The 14,112-nt window shown below is 48.9% G+C and overlaps 1 protein-coding gene across 2 annotated transcripts in view; it reads right to left on the reverse strand.

Moving 5' to 3' along the window:
- Positions 1 to 14,072, reverse strand: part of PDE1B (phosphodiesterase 1B) — a 26,128-nt gene extending 12,056 nt beyond the window's left edge. Inside the window, exons 1-2 of one of the 2 annotated variants that reach the window (XM_006904483.3) lie at positions 13,946 to 14,072; positions 13,736 to 13,858 (exon numbers count right to left, since the gene is read on the reverse strand). In XM_006904483.3, coding sequence (XP_006904545.1) covers positions 13,736 to 13,845 — 110 coding nt within the window. In that variant the 5' untranslated portion in view covers positions 13,846 to 13,858; positions 13,946 to 14,072. Of the gene's footprint in view, positions 1 to 3,161; positions 3,450 to 13,735; positions 13,859 to 13,945 lie in introns of those variants that run through there. The other variant, XM_006904484.3, reaches the window with a different exon arrangement.
- Positions 14,073 to 14,112: the final 40 nt, after the last annotated feature.

Here is a 14,112-nt window from a genome sequence, read left to right on the forward strand (position 1 = left end):
CAGAAGCAGCTCTAGAATCCCAGGGTCTCAGCGGCTTTGGAATAGGGGTGCCCAAAATAGCCAGCCCCAAGAAGCATAACAAGCCAACTCTCACCTCAGGGACCAGCAGTCTGTGAAGAAGACATATCTGAATGCAAATGGGGCAGAAGGGGAAAAGGGGAAATGGGAAGGTGACACTGCAGCCTCCTCAGTGGACTTAACTTCAAATCTCACTTCCAACCTTCCTGCAGCACCCGCTCCATGTGGAAATAGCTGGTCATTTAACAAGAGGCTGGGTTCGGTAAAGCTCAGACCCAGCTCTGGCTTTGGTAGGAACAGAGGCTAGACAACAGAAAAGGCTTTCCGGCCTTTGAGCTAGAAAGGGGGGCCTGAGCCAGCATCTCCACAAGTGCTGCCCCAGAGATCACAGAACAAAGAGGTGCACTCTGCCTTTGGGACTCAGGCTCAAGTCGGGCTTCCTCTCCTGGTCAGTCCCTGTGGCCAAAAGCCCTTCAATCTGGGGACACACAACCCAGGAAGAAAGGCCTCCAGTCCCATCCCCCACTCAGATTCCCATTGCAGCCCTAAACTTCCACTTCAGCCCTTTCTACAACTGAAAACTCTGCCCCTAGGGGTCATTGCCCTCCACCAAAGTTTCTTCCTCGACCCACCTCTTGAATCACACAACCCAGCACAGGCTCCTAAAGTGAACAGTCAAGCCCACGGGTTCTCATTTGCATGTATTCGCATAATCACTAACAATGCTGCCAGCTCTACATTTTAAAAAGCACTTTCTATTACATTATCTCATTTTATCTTCACAATGGGCCAAGAGGGAGGGAGGGAGGAGGGAAGGAATTGCAAATCCCTATTTCCTAGATGCAGAAACCAAGGCTCCAGGCATGGGTCTGGGAGGCAGCAATCCTAGATTCAAACTTATCACTTCTCGGCTCCAAGCCCTTGGGCAAGTCACTAATTATTAACCTTTTATCTACCAAAATGTGACTACTTGCATCAGAATCAACTGGGATACTTGTGAAAATTTTAGATTCTAGGCCTGATTACATACCTATGGAACCAGAATTTCTGAGGGGATGGTCCAGGGATCTGCATTTAACAAACATCCCAGATGATTCCCATGCATACTAAAGTTTGAGAATCTTTAATTTAGAGTCTCAGTTTCTTCATCTGTAAAATAGTGAGGATGATACCAAAACCACCTGCAAAGGGCTCTTAAGAAGATTAAATGAAATAATGTATGCAAAGGCCTGACACATACAATAGGTTTCTATAAATGTCATTTGAACCCGAATTAACTGACTAGCATCACGCTGGCACTACCCAGCTCACAGCTTGCTCCCTTCAAATCCACCAGCATCTGCCTTCTCTATCCTAAGCCCGGAAGAGTGAGTCTAGTTTAGATGAAGACTGGTATATAGGAAGCCCCCAAGGAGGAAATGAAAGAATGATAATGGCCACGATCTCTCTTGTACAATTACAAAACTCATTTGAGCTTCATAATCACCTTATGAGGAAAGTTGAGTGACTTGTCCAAGGTAACACAGCTCATCAATCTCGGTCAGGTCAACAAGCCTACAGCTCACACTACTAGAGCTTTAACTGTGCTCCTAATATCAAAGGTATTGGGCAGAGGAATCTCAATCACATAATTAGTTTAAAGAGAGGCTGAAACCCATTCCTTCACAGCTTCTTCAACCTTAGTCATCCAACCTCCATGAAGTGTTGGTGTCTGTCGACTTGAAGTAGACTGTGAGTGTCTTGACGGCACTGAGAGTGACTTGTTTATACTGGCTGCAGTATGCAGAGCATACAATACATGCTCAGTAAATGTTCATTAAATAAATAAAAGGGAAAGGAGGTAGATTCGTTAAATGAAGAGCTATCGGCCAGAGCTCACAGTTAAGATCTCTGAGCCAGGATTTCCCTCTAATGGAAAGCCCGGGGAGAAGAGTGAGATCTTAGGCAGGCTTTCAACACACCCCTCCTTCCAAGTTCCCCCTGCCTTCACCTCTAGATCTTGTCCAGAAGCTCTTTTATAGCTTCTGTTGAAATCTGAACCCAACACAATCCAGACACTATGAGGAGGGAGGGAAAGAAAGATTAAACAACATCTGACGAATGAGGAGCCCAAGAAAGGGGACCTAGACTCTGGCAGCTGGAAAGATCCAGGTGCTTAACTTCACCTTCTTGAAGTTATATAACTCCCCCACACTGCACTTTCTGACCTGGCAGGGGCCTTTCTGATTCTAAAGTCCCTCAGAGTTAAGATCTCCCTGATTCACCCAAAGTCCTCACCTCATCATTCTTCTGCAGGAAGTCCTACTCCCCACCCCCATCTCAGTTTTAATCTAATCCCTCTGGTTCAATCCTCAGAGAATCTGGCAGGGAATGGTTCCTTTCCCTGCAAAATAGGATAGATGCTCGTCCCTGTCCGGTCCTTATCCAGACTTAAGGAAAACTGAGAGTTTCCCTGACATTCCTTCCACCTCTACCCCTAACCCTGTTTCACCATCACCATTTCTTCCTCCTTTACCTTCAATCCTTGTACCGTGGGGAAAGCCTCAGATCCTGACCCCTGAAAGGCCCCAGTGTCTCCCAGCTCTAGGCAGCCAGCTGGAAGGTTCCAGGCTGTAATAATTCCAACATCCCAGAAGAGCTCAGTTTCCCCAGCCCCCACCAGTTCATTTCTTGGCTGATGATCTGGTGATTTCCAAATACTCCTGCCACTACTTCCAGAACCCACACTCCCAAAAAGATCACTGTGAAGTACAGGGCTCAGCACAGGGCAGCCTCAAGCCAAAAGGCTGGGAGTTGTGAGAAGAATCCTATTTCCCTTTTGGGTTCTTAAGATCAGATAAAGAGATTTCAGAGGAATGTGAGGTCCTAAGGATGCTGGGGGTCAGAAAGGAGAGAAAGAGGGGAAACTCTGCTAAGTCACCTGCCATAGCCAAGAGGAGTACTAAAAAGGAAAGGGAGATGAATAATAGAAGAGAATAAGGTGAAAGGCAAGATGGATGGAGTGAAAGGTAGAGAAGTACACACACACACACACACACAAACGGACTGTCAAGTCTTGATTCCTCCCCTCCACCAAATTACAACTGGTGGGCCCACAGCAACCTGTCCTCTGCCCCTCTCCCTTCCTCCTCCCTGGCTCCTACCTGAGGATGGGGCCCTGGAGGTGGCTCCTCTGCACAGGAACAGGGTTTGCCATGAGAATCAAAATTTTCTAATTCGGAGCATCAAAATGCCGCCCCCAGGGCCCACGGCCCCTGAGGGAAACGAATCCCTCTTAGGCCACTGACTTGCTCCTCAAGGTCTCAGCAGAACTGAGTGACTGACCAGACAGAACTTTGGGGAGGGAAACAGGAGGAGCCTGGCTGGAGGAGGAAGTGACTGATGAGGCAGAGACCAGCCCACAGCAATTGGGTGAGAGGCCGCGGGAAAAGTTTCACGTCTGAATCAGACTGAAACAAGAATCTGTTTTCAGAAGAATCCCAGAAAGGACAGAAATAGCACAGGCCAGGCCCCTGATCTGAGGAGGTGGGGCTCCTCTCTGAAAAGGGTTAGCAGGAGGCATAAGGGTGCATCCTGAATCTGTTGTAGAAAGTCCGCAGTGGGAGGGGAAGAGGCCCTGCAAGTGTCCACCAGAGGGGCTAGAACAGATTCAGTTCCCTCCCAGGGTTTTTGTCAGATTGAGAGTTAACGCACCTGAAAGAATGGAAGAAAGACGGAAAGGGAATTAGAAACTGCAGGGGAGGGGCTTAGCGAGGCTCCGATCAGGGCATCCTTAACCAGAGACCCTCTCAACCAAGAGGGAAGCCCCTATCCCGCATCCACCACCCCAAGCAGTGAAAGCCAGGAGCACTTGCTCACAGAAACCAAGAGGTCGGGTTAACGGGCAAGTCACGTTAACATTGCCAGCCCCAGTTTTCTCATCTTAAAAAAGGGGATTAGGGGATAACTATGAATTAACTGGAGAGAGGTAATCCGGCCCAGAGGGAGAAGAAAAGTGACGGGAAGGCCAAGAAAAGGCCTGGGGACTGGGACCCCTCTTCCGCCTCCAGGCTTTGCTCTTTTTGCTCAAGTTGGAGATGAAAGAACCTGGCCTCTGCAGCTCAAAGAGGACGTGCGCACACAGCCCCAGCCCGCCTCCAGATTGGCTGAGGGGTGACGTCACCAATACAAGTGCTTTGGGGCAGCGATTGGCCAGTCGAGGAGCTGGGCGGGACCAAGGAGGAGCCGGGGATGAAGCCAAACGCATCCACGAAAGAGTTCCGCGACTACAATCTCCTTAATCTAGGGTCTAGGCCTGGGGGTAATGTGGAAACGATGACAGGGAACTAGTAGAGACGAATATGACAGGAAAAGGGGGAAAGAGAAGAAACAGGCCAAGAGCCAGGATTTTATGACGGGAAGTCTCCTCCCCCCAGCCCCAAAAAGCAGGGAGAAATTAAAACACCTTGTCACCGTGCCAGAACCTTGAGGGATTATAAACAAATGAAGTTTGGGAACCTGCTGTTTCTCAGCTCCACTGAGTACTGAGACAAGTGGAAGGGGGCTTCAGCAGCAACGAGGGGAGTGGAGGTTAGATAACAACGAGTTGTTTTCTAGTGAACTCGTTAGCCATGAGGCAGGGCTGCTGCAGAGTTTGCAGGAAAGGAAACTCTGGACTCTCGGATTCTATCTATTCTCTCTGTGCCCGGCCACCCTGCCCCTCCCTCCCCCCCACCCCCAAACACACACACGTTAGTGTTTTATGAAAGACAGGACTAGACCCAGAGTCAGAGACTAAGAACTGCCATCTAGGAGATGAGGGACAAGACATCATTTGGCCTGTTCTGTGGACCTGCTTGCTTGAGGGATAGGGATGGAAGGCGGGAATGGGGGCAGGTGGTAGCCAGCTGCACACAGCCTGGTACAGCAACAAACATCAAGCCAGGCCAGCTCCCCTCCTTCCCCTAACTCCAGGCCCTCACTCTAGGCCCTGCCACCCTGTACCAGCACTCCAGATGTCTGGGATTCTCCCTGGCTCCTTATTCCACAGGGGCCAGGAGGCAGTGGAAGCAGAAACTGGGGAATATACAAAGCATGGAGCTGCAGAAGCCAAGAGCAACCAGATCTCTACCTTACCCAAGCAATGCTGCTGCCCTCACTCCCCTAGTTTCCCATTTCTATACAAGCAGTCCCAGTTCTTGCAGCTGGTTGGGCACAGTGGCGGGGGTGGCTCCAGAGATAAAAATAGCCCCCTTGGTGGCAGAGCTGGGGTGCCATCCTGGGAGGTGGCAGGCTTCAGGTTGACATGGCAGCAGTCTCTAGGCACTGGACAGAAGAGCTGGGTGGAGCGAGGGTGGGGAGAGAATGGGGCAGGGCCTGTGGAAGACTAGAGGGTAATGGGAGAAGGACAGAAATCAGGTGAGCAGAGGAAAATGAGGGAAAGAAGGTACTAAAGAGGCAGGGAGGAAAGGGAGATTCGAAAGGTACTGTAAAAAGGGGTCTGAGAAACACTGAAGAGGAGGGAGAGGAGTCAGCTCTCACCTTGCTTCTGTCTGAAGGCAAAGTCCCCTCTGCCTCCTGACCAGAAGTTTTTTCCAATAGGTGTTCCTAGCAATAGCGCAGCACGGCTCAAGTCAGATGAGGAAAGGGGTAATAATCTAAGCAACTTGAGCCTTAGCCCAGACTAATAAGAACCCAATATCCCAGCTCCCAGCCAAGTACACAAATGAGTCACTTCTCCTTCAGGCTTCAGCCCTTGAGAGACAGAGAAACTGGGAGGGGTGGGCAAGAAAGTCAGAGGAAGGCAAATCGGAGAAAAGGATCCCAGGACCCAGTCCAGAAGAACTTTCTCTGGTTCCCTTGACCAGCCCTCTTCTCCCTTCCTGAACTATTTAATTCTGCTTATTAACCACCTCCACATGGACCACCCCACCAGCCCTCCAAACCATATCTCAACAGATGTTGCCAGCAGATGCCCTGCTTCCAGGGGGCCTAACAGGTGTTGAAGATGGCCTGGGATGAGAGTAAGTTGGAAGCTTGGCAAGGGACAGGCTGCAGGCGTGATAGGAATAGCACTAAATTGTGGATCAGTGGAATTTGGGTCTGGTCCCAGCCCTGCCTCCCACCTTACCAGCTATCTCTGGGCATCAGTTTCCTCCCCTGTAACACTTTGTGGTTCTCAGATTCAATGCCTGGGTTGGAGGCACCAGTGAAGTAGGATGCCTGGGTCTTGATTCATTCTCAGTTCAGGTTCATCCTGACTGGCTCACCGCTTCCCCCAACTCATTCCTAAGCTGATGCTTAAATGAGGAGAGTGGCTTTCTTCTTTATCATAGAAAGGTCATATTCTAACCTCCAGGAACTTTCCAGGAAGTTCTCCTGCATATCTATCTTCAATCCATCTTGCTGCAATCAAAACAACAGCAAATTTTCTTGGCATTTCAAATAAAACAGAAAGAAAAAGAACAGGCAGGGCAGATAAGTCTTCAGGGTGCGTCTGGTACAGTTTGATTTATTTTATTTTTTTCAGATTGGAATTTCTAAAGCTACTGCTTGGTAGAGAGATGGCCAGAGTTTAAGGAGCTTGGCAACACTGTAGGCACATGTGCTCACTCAGCCCAGGCCCCAAGAAGTTTCCAAACAAGGCGGGCATAGAGAATAGAACTAGGGAGATGGTGCCAAGTTAGATACACAAGAGCTGATAAACAGGGGAGCAGGGAAGCCAAGGAATAAGAATGAAAGGAGAAGCTTCTCTAGCCTCCAAGTCCCTCCTGCTGGAGAGTCACTAAGCCCCCTGGAAGCCAACCTTCCTTCTAAACCTACATGGTGCCAACACCAGCTGGCAGCCTAATCATCCTACTGCAGCCACCATAATTATTTGCAAATCTGACTTCTCATTGCAGCTGCAGAATCAACTGACCTGAGCCTGGCTTTATCCAACAGCACCACCTGAAGCCCCCCTCTACCCTTCTAGCTCTTCTCCCAGCCCACACCCCCAGGCGTCCCTCTGGATATGCCCTGGCTCTTTTCCCACCAAGCCTGCTTCTCCACCAAAACCCCATTACCGCACCCTCAGTGGACTTCTGCCAGGTCTGGGATGCTGAAGCAGAATCCTAACCTGATGTTTTCTTCCCAGGCAGGGATAAGCTCCATAGATGCAGCAGGAGCTGAGGGGAGAGGGGCAGCTGCAGGACTGGGGGTGGGGGTGCTATTAGGGACAGAGGGGCAAGAGCACTGGCATTAGGGACCTTCCTGCATTGAATGGATAACATCTCAGTTTTCTCCTTTTCCCTTTCAGTAGCCCTTCTTCCCCCTCAATTCCCATCTTAGCCCCACTCAGTGTTCCCAGGATTCTCTCTCACTTCTCTTGAACCATTAAGTCTTCCTCCCTTAGGGGACAATCTCATTACCTAACAACTTCTACTCTCCCAGTTGTCTCACCTTCACCCCACCTGCTGCCCTGGTTTTGTCCCTCTTTCTCTGCTGTTGTCCTGAAGAGAATTGGAAAATAGCTACTCAACTTCTATACCTGAGAAAAATCAGCCCCCGGAGATCAAAGGCAATTACTTGGCTCCCTCCCCAGAGCTACTAAGAGGATGAGGTCACTGAGAAGGCAAAAGAAAGGTGTTGCAGAATCCAAGAGTTGAGGCCAGACTCGTAAGGTGGCCCCAAAGGGTGTCTGTAGCAAACTTACCATGCACCATCCTCACCACAATAACACCTGAGTGAGGGGGGGCCCCAGATTCCTAGCCAAGGTGCAGGAGCAATAAGGTGGCCCCAAAGGGTGCCTGTAGCAAACTTACCATGCACCATCATCACCACAATAACACCTGGGTGAGGGGGGCCCCAGATTCCTAGCCAAGGTGCAGGAGCAGGAGTTTGGGACATGATTTGGAAGAGTCTTGATGATGAATGCTTGTTTGGAGCGGGTGAGGCAGGTGTCTGAGCTTAGAGAATAAAAGACTGAGGAAGAGAGAGAGGAAGTGGGACCAAAGAGAGAGCAAAATGGAGCCTAGCAGAGCAAGAGGAACCAAAGAAAGATGGGCGCAAAGGAGGAAAGGGACAGAGGGAAGGATGTAGGAAGAATTAAAGAAGAGGAAAACAGAGGCAACGGAGAAGTTGGAACCAAATCCTCAGTGCTTCCTTTAAAGACTCAAAAGAGAGGGAAGGTTCCCAGCTTCTCCATCCCAGTCTGATGGGAGTGGCCAAAAAAAAGAGGGGAAGATGGGGGACAACCACTCACTTCACTGATTTCAGGAACTCCCTGGGCAGCAGGCAGGTGGAAAGAATCTAGAGCTATCCAGGCTTCTCGCCTACTGAGTCTCTCACCTGATTTCCCAGTCTCATAGTATCCCCAACCTAATTCACCTCCCTGGCAAAGGTGATAAATGCAAGCTCAAATGTGGAATCTCTCAGTCTTTCCAACTGGCCTCCTGGGGCTCCTGAGCAAGCAGAGTGATATTTGGGTTCTAAGGAACTTTAGAGATTCTCTAAAATAGAATGTGGCCTACCTAGTCATATCACCCCCAGGTCTAGGAACTGAGGATAAATGCCAGCGGGGAATTCCTCCAATGCTCACAGAACTCACCAGTGGCCATCCCTGGGCTCCCCACACCCTCCATGTCTTAGAACTGCATTTGCTCCATCCACTTCTAGTTTGACCACTGGAAAAAGAGGTAAAGAATAAGACCCTCTCTTTTCTTTGACCTCAGTGGCTCATACTCTTTCTAGGACAGCCCTTCTACAGCCCTTCCCTGCCTTCTATTCTCTAAGCTCAGACACCTGCCTCACCCGCTCCAAACAAGCATGCATCATCAAGACTCTTCCAAATCATGTCCCAAACACCGGGATTCAAACCTACTAAATAATTTGTATTACTGCCTCTTGAAACTTTATTTTTCTCCCCATCTAAGCCAATGGTCACCCATTCATTCCCATTCCCCTGCCTGTTCACACAGCAAGTTCTCCTATGCTGAAAGAACTCCAGACTTTATCACTTAAAAGCCACGTTCACATGGATGACATCAAATGAAGAACTGAGATTTAGAGACCGTGTGACTTCAAGATCATGCAGAGTGGAAATAGGAACTCAAACTCAATACTCCCAATATTCCCAATACGCTTCCACTACAACCACCCTGCCTCCCTGATTCCTTCCAGCTGCCTATCCTGACTAGAAGTTTGCGAGGTTCTTCTTTTGGTCTGAATTTGATTTTCCCTGTTCTTGCCCCTCCCTTCACCTTAGTGCAGATATTTTCCACCCTGTACCATCTGGAGATGCCTCATTCAAGACAAAGCTGATAGAGGAAATAGAAAGACGGGGGCCATCTGATAGGAGAGGCAGTATAAAACCCAGGGAGGAGAGATTCCCTTTGCTATGGTTGGAAATAAAGAAGGGCTGATGCAGGGAGGAAGATGAAAATCTCCCCCCGGCTAAGGCTTGGGAGAAATGATGCTCCTTTTTCCGCAGAGGCTTAGGGAGCCACAGTTTATCCTGCAGTCTTCACAAGAGTTCCACAGCCATAGACAGAGGAAGCAAGACAGCAGCACAGTTTTCAAACCTGGCAAGAGGCACAGATCACTCATGGGGCTACACAAAATGAGGACAAAAGGTGGGATAAATCAGTGAGACACCCAGTGCAGTCCCTCAGCCTTCTCCTCCTGCCCATTTGATCTCCCAAGGATTGTCAAAAACTGTGAGTACGTCACAAACACATAAGATCACACCTACGTATTACCCCATTACCTACACACATCTTCACATACACATATACATCATTTCATTCACAGATAGAATAATTTCAGGTATTCAGTATACCTGAAATCAGCATATTGTCTCAACATATTTATTACCACACATGCCATTTATAAACATAAAAGCAAAGAGACATCGTCATGGAGCTCTGACCACAAACTGTCCCCGGCAGCTCTGACCACAAACTGTCCCCGGCACGTACATCAACCTTTACCCAGACACATATGTATACATGTCAGGCATTCACAATCATTCTGATACATTTCATTCACAATAACGTCGTTTCTGTATCCTCTCTGTAACTCCTTCAGTTCCAGGCTCTGTTCTGAAGTACTTAAACCCCGCACCTTTTAAACATCATCTTCTCAAAAAGCAACAGCCACCTGTCTTCCACCCCCAATTCCTACTCCCCACTCTGCATGCAGGAACACGCGCACCATAGAATCAGAGTCAGAACTGAGCTCCATGACATATACACGTATATTCATTAATTCATTTGTTGATTCTTTTATTTATTGAGTGCCTAATTGTGCTCCAGTACCACACTAGACTCTGATGAAACAAAAACGGGAAAAAATAATCCCCAACTAGATCCTTGCTCCAGCTCAGCTGTAGTGACCTTGAACCACAGCTTAAGACATTGAGCTTAGACTTCTCCACCATGTAGAGAAAGAAGAGAAAGGGGTTGTGTCTGTGCTATCCCAAAGGTAGAGAGAAGTTCTGTCTATAAAATTCCAAGAGAAACCAGTAGGGAGAAGAGAGTGATGCCTGTACTATCCTGGAAGAGCAAGAACTCATAAATATATATGATTTTTCCTGTGTGTGTAACCCACTTGGATGAGTGTAGCAAAATGAGGAACAGGGTGCCTCCTCTACTCTCCACTCCACTTGATGGAGCTGAACCAAATCATAAGTCCCTTAGGAGCAGGGACTGTGTCCATCACTATATCCCTAGCATCCAGCACATCACCTGGCCCACAGAAGATATCCAATTAATAGTTGCTGAGTGAATGAATAAGCTAAGGATGGCAAACCAATCTCTGCTCATAGTTTTTCTTGATTCACAGAAGTCACAGAAAATCCCTTCTACTCCTACTGACCCTCCCCCACACTCCTCAATACCTGCTGGTCTCAGAGAGGGGGTGGGGGGCAGGCAAGTCAAATCATTCATTTTAGGGTTAGAGATGTTGAAAATCACCCTAGTCAACCCATCATCTCCATACCACCTGTCCCAACTTCTCTCATGCCTCAGCTTGAATCTGCTTAGTTAGGAAAATTTTCTTGCTAAGTAGAGGTCAAATCTCACAGTTAGATACTCTCCGGTTCATATGCTCCAGATTCTGAATTTATCTTTGGCAATGTGCTAGTGTGGGAAACTGAATTCCTGGATGCCCTTCCCAAGAAGAAACTGCCCTGCACAATTATATTATACAGGCTTTTTAACCAGAGGCAAAAACACCAGGCCTGTCCTCCCTGAAGAGAGTCTTGATGTCCTAGATTAGAAATTAAAAGAGCAGCTGGGGGCAGGGGATATCTGATATGTTGAGTAGGGGAATCAAGGCATATACATAGTTCATCTGCTTTCATTTCTATTCAGTAACTAGTCCTGAGATAATCATGCCCACCCACTCCCTTATTTCCAGACTAAACAACCCCTTTTCACTCAGGCCCATTTGAGGACAGGTAGAGATTAGGGTTGGGCGAAAAGGTGTTCTATTTCCATTTATAAGAGAGAATGCCTTCTTTGTTCACCTCTTCAGAACCCACGGGACACTGAGAGTTGGGGAGTTTCTCTCCTACTCAGCAAAAGACCTAAATCTTTTTATTTCCCTTCATCCGATTGGCAAAGTCTCCCCAATATTCAAACAGGGCCAAGTCCAGTAAGCCATCAACTTGGGATCTCCCTTGATATCAAGATCTTTCTCTGCTTCAAGAAAGTGAGATTGGAAATCTGTTCCTGGTGATTAATAATGAGGAACTGGTATGTTTCTGGGTAAGTTATTACATATAACTAGCTCTTAGGGTCCAGATTGCTGAACTGAGTGAGGACCAGGATAATCTCATCAATATGATTAGTGATCCTTGTCCATCATCATCTCCTGTAAAGACATCTCAGCTAATGCACTTTTTAGGGGCGGCTGCCTCTACTGCCTCCTTTCCTCAGGTTTCAATGACTCCTCTGGAGATCCTCCTCTCTCACCATTGAGAACTTCTCACACTAAAGGAAGATATAGTAATTTGCTTCCTAAAAAGCCTTTTGGTTAGAAAGGTGTGGGAGATAGTGAAACCTGCTCTTCTGCAGGGCCTGTGTACCTAGAATGGCGACAAGGGAAATATATGATGAGCCACTAGTGCTATGGGGAAGCCATCCTGTGACACCTTGAATTTTCCCATTTATGGACCCTAAGGCCCCTTCTTTGCCTTTCAACCACTTCCTTACCTGCCCCTCTTCCCAGCTTAGTTACCATTAACAGAACATCATTTTCTATCAAGAATCACCCAGTGCTCCTCCCAACAAAAATCAGTTCAATCTAGTTTTCCATTTCTTCATCCCAGAACTCATTCCGAGGCTGCGCTTCAGAGAGCCCGCAAATTGCATTGGCTCAAGGCAGCAAAGGGGGTGAACTGCAAAGCACATTTGGACTCCAAGCCTTGTTGCCACTATGCCTCAGTTCTCCCTCAGGCCTTTCTAAGCAGCTAGTATATAAATCAGACCCACTCGCCCAGTAAAAAGGCATCATCTTATCTCTGCAGGTGAAATATTTTAAAAACAACACAATCATAAGCATCTGTCCATCCCCTACCCTCATCCCTCCCTCTGCCAGAGCCCAGAAAGCTTCAGTGCTAACTATTGAGGATACTGGGTTAAGGGGCTGTGTTCCCTGTATTTCCTCACTAAACATCTACATCCTCTTTCTTGGGGCCATGGGAAGTCATATCAGGGAGAGGAGCACCTTCCCTTGTTCTCTGCTTAAGAATCAACAGACTGCAGAGGTTGCCCGCTGGCAGCTAGCTCACTGGGAGATAAACATGGTGCATGGCTTGTCTTTGACCACCTCTTCTTCTCTGAAGAGCAGAAAGAAAAGTTCCTTCCCTCCCTTGGGACTGGAGTATGAAACACTGGAGTCCTTCCTTTCCTCATTTATTCCTCCCTACATGCCCTTGTCCTGCAATAATAAAATGCCTAAATGTGCTTGTAGATCCTTAGGAGATCCTACAGCAACAAAAAGGCTTTGACAGTTACCTTGCCCCTGTCAGTCTTTCTTCACCAGCACCCCAGCTTCCAGGTAGGGGCTCCAGGCCCCCTACTCTAGATCCCAAGTAGGAGTTCCACCTCTTCTCCAGATCTCAGGTGGGTCCCCCATCATTAATATGCAGAGTAGGGTTCCAGGCCCCAACAGAGATGAGCAACTCAGATATGGAGCACCCACCTCTCCCAACCCATGTCAGATGCAGGAGATGGTAACCACCAATCCCAACAGAGGCATATATGACCCACAGGTTGGCACAAGTATCCCCATGCGCTACATCTGCATCTGTATGCAATCACTGTACAAACATCTCCGTGACCCACACTCATGCACACACATGTGATGTATCACATCTGCACAACCCTGCACATGGATACGTGTGAGTCAGCCTGGCACCTCCTGAATGCTGGCCGTCTGCAGCCCTGCCACACCGCACCGCACCGCACATCCTGTGCTGCCTCTCCACACTGCGTGTGTCACCCGGGAGGTCCGCAGGCACATTGTTAGCTTTGCAACTCCTAAACCTGCTCCAACCAGCCAGCTTGCTCGGCACATGCCTTGCACATGTGGCCTGGCCATTCGTGTCAGAGCGGCTTATATCCTCGCACCTGCCAACATGTGTGCCGGAGAGAAACCGCCAGCCCGGCTTCAGCCGCTTCCCGCCCCCCCACTCCACCCCCCTACTTCCAGGATCCCTAAGATCCCTTCCCCCAACTCCAGACCGGGGACTCACAGCGACCGAAGCTTAATCCACATCTTCTTGCTGGGAGCTGACTTCAGCTCCAGGGGCAACTGGCAATCTGACTCCAGCATCTCGGGAGGGCTTCGAGGGGACAGCTCCATGCTCAGCCTCTGTCTATGGAACAGAGGGAGGAAACAGCACCGCGGCTCAACCTCAGTTTCTAGCCGTAAGATCCTCACCCCCATCCCAGACCCTTCCCACCTGCGGCTGGCGTGAACCAGCCAGGCCCGTGTCTCTAGATTCGGCCCAAGCTGGCAGAGCGGCAGTTCCTGCGGCTCCTCCTCTCCCGCTGCCCAGCCGAGCTCTGGGCTCCCAGTCCAAGCTCTCCGCGCCGCCGCCGCCGCCGCGCGCTGCCAGAGCCGCCTCCT

This window comes from Pteropus alecto, unplaced genomic scaffold (assembly GCF_000325575.1).
Source record: "Pteropus alecto unplaced genomic scaffold, ASM32557v1 scaffold220, whole genome shotgun sequence".
Taxonomy (NCBI): Eukaryota; Metazoa; Chordata; class Mammalia; order Chiroptera; family Pteropodidae; genus Pteropus; species Pteropus alecto.